At 50.0% G+C, this 5578-nt stretch overlaps 1 protein-coding gene across 1 annotated transcript in view; it reads left to right on the forward strand.

The window, feature by feature from the left end:
* Positions 1–5578, forward strand: part of LOC104168403 (exocyst complex component 1-like) — a 29566-nt gene that overhangs the window by 9367 nt on the left and 14621 nt on the right. Inside the window, exons 5-7 of the mRNA XM_009708984.1 lie at positions 1549–1776; positions 3450–3582; positions 4740–4849. Coding sequence (XP_009707286.1) covers positions 1549–1776; positions 3450–3582; positions 4740–4849 — 471 coding nt within the window. The remainder of the gene's footprint in view (positions 1–1548; positions 1777–3449; positions 3583–4739; positions 4850–5578) is intronic.

The raw sequence follows: 5578 nt of genomic DNA on the forward strand, positions 1-5578 counted from the left end.
GGGGTCCCTGGCGTGCGGCTGGAAAGCAGCAGTCCGGGAGCGGGGTGGTTTGCTCCCTCCCTCCCACCGGCCTGCGTGGGCTGGGTGGGCTCCGGGCAAAAGGAGGATTTGTTTAGCAGGCGAGTGTAATCCGTGCTTTGCCAGGGAGACCGAAGCCGCCCGGTCCGGCTGCGTGCTGCAGAGTGGCTCTTGCACATTTTGGGAGCATCTCCATGCTGCTCCAGCATCTTGTCCCACATCTGGCACCTCTGGAGCTGGAGCTGCCAGCTCACCTTTATCCTGATAGCAATGCAGGTGGAGCTTGAAGAAGAGAAAATCCTTAACACAGGGATTGTAGATGCCCAGCATCTACTGTTCTTTCAGACACATTCATAATTGGGAGCGCAGGGTAGGTCCAAGCTAGAGTAACCTGACTTGGGTTGACAAGATTTTGCTTCTCTTCCTCCTATCATTTCCCAGCAGCCAGCCCTCTGGGGTGGGGGGTGGGATGCAGATGCTTCTGTTGTTCTTCATTTAATGAAAAAGACGTCAGATAATGGAAATATCAGAAAAGACAAACTTCTTTAAAAGCTTTATTAATGGTGAGAAAAATAGCAGTCTGGAAGCCTCACGCCTCCCAGGCCCATGTCTATTGATTGTTTTCTTTGATATCCCGCATGGTACATAGGCCCTGAAAATGATACAATTAACATTTGGAAGCAATTAATCTCTAGTGGAGCTTGTCAGCAGCCATTAACATGTCATTATATCTCTACCACCCGTCAAAACAAACGCCCGAGACCTCCCTAGGCAAATTGTGCCTTCATTTTCCATATTAGAGACATATATATGTGCGCGTCTCATGCATGATTTACCTATTTATTAATTTCACTGCCAGAGCAGCTCAGCTGGGTAACACCCCGGCAGCAGTGGCCATGCCCGGAGCGATGCTAAACGAGCTGTGAGAGGCACTTGGCATGGCCATGGTCTGCATAAATGCGTTAGAGCCAGACAGAAATGGCCAGCACCTCACGGCTGGCGTGTTTCCTTACAAATATTGTGGGATGGACACCCAGCTCCTCAGGGGACTTCACCAGTTGTGGGGTTGAGGGTTGGAGACTCCATGCGGTGACCACTTGGGATTTCCCAGTGCACAGAGGGAAAAGTGGGGTGCGGAAGCCAGCAGGGCTTGGTACCCTCTCCAAACCTACAAAGACTGTATTCTGCTCATTTGGTCGGATTTGCTCAGCGACTCCACAGTAACCTCTTTGCTGTGGCAGATGAAAGTCCTCTGAGCGTACCCCTTGCTCGGGGAAGGGGTTTGTTCTGCCCAGGCACTGGGGACTTGCAGATGGCTGCTGATGTAGAGTTTAGCCAAGCACAAAGACAAGACGTTGACCTTGTGCAGGTAGTGATGGAGAACAGCTGCAATTATAACAGCATCTTGCATGTTATACTGCAGGGTCTCTGCTTTGACTTGGGAGGGTGAAGGCCAGGAGATTTGACTCTGAGATGGTGGTGATCAGTCCCTGCCACAGTGCTGAAGCCCTCTGTTTCTCTGTTTCACAGGCCAACCTTAGAGCCATTATCTCTTCTGAGAAGCAGGTGACACAGCTGATGAGCTCCATCGACGAGGCCCTGGCAGAGGTGGCCAGAGTGGAGGAGACCTTGCAGATCTATGATGAGTTACTGGGAAGCGTGAAGCAGCAGATGGACCACATCCACCAGGAAAACTCCTTGCTACATCGCATCGATTCCAACAAGACAAGGTTGATGGATGAGATCCTCTTCCTCACGGTACATGGATTTGCAAAGACATAAATCTTCAGCCTGTTGAATCTAGTAGAAAAAACTTTCAGTGAGCCTCGAACACTCTGAAAACTATCGTCTGTCTGCAAAGGCTACAGAGCTTCTCTGGCCTAGAAATGAGGGACTTTGTTGTCTTGATAATATAAGGATGGCCACACAGCTGGGATGGACTAGAGGTAGACCAGCAGCAGCCATGATGTGCAGTGCCCTCATTGTGGTCCAGGGCAGTAAGAGGGGTCTCTGAAAGCCCTTTTCCTGGGCAAGACTAGCCTCGAACCGTGTGATGCCAAGGACCTTCCAGATGCAGCTCTGCAGCCTTTCACTTGGGATGCTGTGGTCTGCCTTTCACCATCAGCTGTGGGACCTTCTTCTCACACCCTCAGAGGCTGCCAGAGCCCTATTTTTACCCTTGCATCCAAAGCACTGAGATCCTCCCAGCCCTGTGCCTTCAAACGCCAGGCATACCTGTGTCTGGTGTGGGGGGTTTCTTGTGGGAAGCGATTGTCACTGAGGGCAGCTGCTTTCTTCCTCCCTTCACTTGGGAGCTTTCAATTTATATCTTTGTACTGGAGAAAAACAGCTCTCATTAGTAGGCTATTATAGCCAATAATCATTACTGAGGAATAGGGAAGCACAGTAGTTAATGAGCAATTAGAGCCAGAGCATGCAATACCTGCGCCTGGTCAAAGCCCGCTCCCATCAGCACCGATAACCTCAGGTGCAGAGAAACCCCTGGGGACTTGGCGTGGGTCCTAAGGCAAAGGGTACATCTACAATGGGAAAAGCGTTCTGGGGTCTCCCTGTTGCCCTGGAGAGGCTGTTTGTCCAGGGACCCTGTTCCTTCTCTTCCCACTGATGGGAGTTTCCCCATTCCTTTTCTCTCCTTTGCTTTATTTTTTTCTGGGTTTGTTTGTTTGTTTGTTTGTTACCCGTTCCTTCTCTTCCCACCGATGGGAGTTTCCTCGTTCCTTTTCTCTCCTTTGCTTTCTTTTTTTCTGTTTTTGTTTGTTTGTTTGTTTGTTTGTTTTATTTTTCCTCGCCACTGAAGGTAACTTAACTGTTGAGCCAACATCTGCCAGCAGCTGTGGACTTGGTGCACCTCAGCCTGTCTCAGCATCCATTGTGGACTACAGAGATTTTCTCTGCAGTAGCCACAGAGACACTGGCGCAGGGGATGGCACAGCTGCTGGAAAGACTCTTGATGAGCTCTGGGAATATGGGAAAGCAAATTATTTACAAACATAATATACCATAAATGCAAGAACTGTGCTGTAATAGCACAGCTAATCCTCACTTCCAAGGCTTACGGTGACCTCCATGCCATTGACCTTCTCACTTCTGAGTAACTCAAGCTGCGGTTTCCTCAGCTTTTTCTTTCTCCTCCCCACCACTTTGCTGCCAGTAGCCATCCCAGAGGTGCGGGCCCTTTGGAAACTCATGCTGAGCTTTGCCAGGGCTTCCTGGGTGACGGCTGCAGTTGTCACCGTGCAGGGCTTTGGTTTTGGTGGGGATACAGCAGCGTGACCTTCTCGACAGACACATGCAGTCTGGCAGCTGAAGGTACCACTTGGCTATTTCAAGCCAGCAGCCTTCTGGGTGGGATGGGAAGGGATGAGAAGCTGGCTGTGCTTGTACCTGTTCTCTTCTGGCTTTGCTTTTAGACCCACCTCAACCTCAGCAGGGAACACTGCGATGTCCTGAGTCGGGCAGATCTTTCCAGCCCCAGCAGAGTGAAAGCCTGCATTGCTGCAGCAGAGGCTTTATCTGGCTGCATGAACATCCAGATACAGCCTGGTGAGTAGAGAGCAGAGATTTATGTCTGCAGACAGCAGAGCCACTGGCTCATCCACAACCGGTGCTGCACGCCCAGCACCATCCTGTGCTGCCCGGTCTCTGCAGGTGCCCCTGAAACCGCTGAAGCTGGAGGGGATGTTCGCAGGAATTAGCTCACACGCTTGCTGGGCAGCTCTGCCGGCTGTCTGGGCAAAGTAAAAAAGAAATAGAAGGCAGGCGTGTATTTGGGAAGCTAAGCAGCAGCCCTGAGCTGGAGGTACCTGGGGTGCAAGGTGCAGAGCTACGAACGCTATTTCCCCGCCGTGCACCCGGAGCTGTGAGCTGGGGATATGGGCTGGCAGGGTCGGCTTTCTTTTGGAGATATTGCTGAAGCTTTCAAAGTCTTCAGCAGCTTCACCTAGAAGGACAGTCAAGCAGGGCTGGGAAAGCCAATGTAAGATTACCTCTGAACATCCATGGAGAGAAGTAGCTTGGGAGGGGGGATTGGCTCCATTCCTGCAGAAATCCAATTTGTGCTGCGAACGACCAAGCTGGGGCATCCACGCACCACGGGCAGGGCTGCCGGCACCTCCCTCTGGGCTCGGGCACGGGCTGGCCCAGTTCACATCAGAGTCGAGGCAAATTTAGGGGAAGCATCTATACAATTCCTTTAAATACCTGGACATAAGGCATCATTGTCTGCCTTCTGTGTACGACAGCTCTTGCAGTTCAGAAAGGAACTGGTGGAAAGTCATGTTTAGAAATTGTGGTCTCTTGGAGTAACCTAGTTGTCTGTACTTGAGCATGGAAAAATGATCATTCGTTATAGTGATATCCACCGTGGGTCTTGTTGGAGACCTGCCGGTGTACAGGGACTTGATCTTGGTATAAATCCCCATGGTTTTCTTCTGAAGGGACTGTGCGTTTGTCCTTGGCCATGGTCGGACGGACTGATGGATGCTTTGCAATCACCTTTTTTCCACTTTAAACTCTCTCCCTGTATGTATTTGCTTGGTACCACAGCAAATCTTCATCCCCTTGTTGGCTTTTGGCTGGTAGTATTTATCCCAGAACTTACTCCTTGACGACCTGTCTTATTTGCCAGCATGCTGAGCAATGTTGGTCTGCAGCCACGGCCATATCAATATCACGATACACCTCTCTTTTTTTTCCTCAAGGTTACCGGAAACTTCAGTCTGTGGCTGAGCAGCTGATCATGTTCGAAACGCTCAAGCAGAACTTTGAAAACTCTTTCATCAGTCACATTACAAGCATATTCGAGCTGCAGGTGGGCTTCGCTCTTCACGTGGCAGCTCAAAATCCTGGGAGATTTTCATATTCTGGTAAAATAGTACCGGTGGTATAGGCGATGCCACTGTAAGAGGATTAATTCTCCAAAAGTGTCTCCCCAAAGAGCTCTTTTCACATGCCTTCACCTTGCCGTTGTCCCCCAGCCCTCTGGTTAGTTTTGCAGGCATGCAGAAGAGACCCAGCACCATTCTGTGTCTATCAGGCTGTCAGGTTCCCTCCCGTGACAGTCATTAATCCTCTGGTCGTGTTAAAAAGTGCTAAGGCCTGAAGACTTTTGCTTTAGGTTTTCTTGTTTTACTTCGATGTGGGGTGGGGTGCTGTTGTTCATCTGTTTGTAACATAAAATCCCAGGATAAAAGCCAATCCCTTGATCCTTTGATTAACATTTTCAACTGCTCGTCTTGCAATTTAAAAGATATGGTGGACAATATCTCTGTGGGCAGGAATCTGAAAGGAAAATGTTACTCTTCTAGATTTCATTTCGTGAAGAGAAAAGGAGTGACTCCCAAATCCGTAGAGTTATTTCCTTAAATCTTTAGCATTTACTTTCCAGCATTGACTCTGGGAAGGGACGTGACTGGCAGGGAACTGGGAGGGAACTGTGGGATCTCCATCCTTGGAGATTTTCAGGCTTTGACTGGACACATCCCTGGGTAAACTGCTCTGCCTGGACCTGCTCTGAACCCGCCGAGCTCCCACCCCACCT

Source organism: Cariama cristata, unplaced genomic scaffold (genome assembly GCF_000690535.1).
Source record: "Cariama cristata isolate BGI_N322 unplaced genomic scaffold, ASM69053v1 scaffold12981, whole genome shotgun sequence".
NCBI classification, from domain to species: Eukaryota; Metazoa; Chordata; class Aves; order Cariamiformes; family Cariamidae; genus Cariama; species Cariama cristata.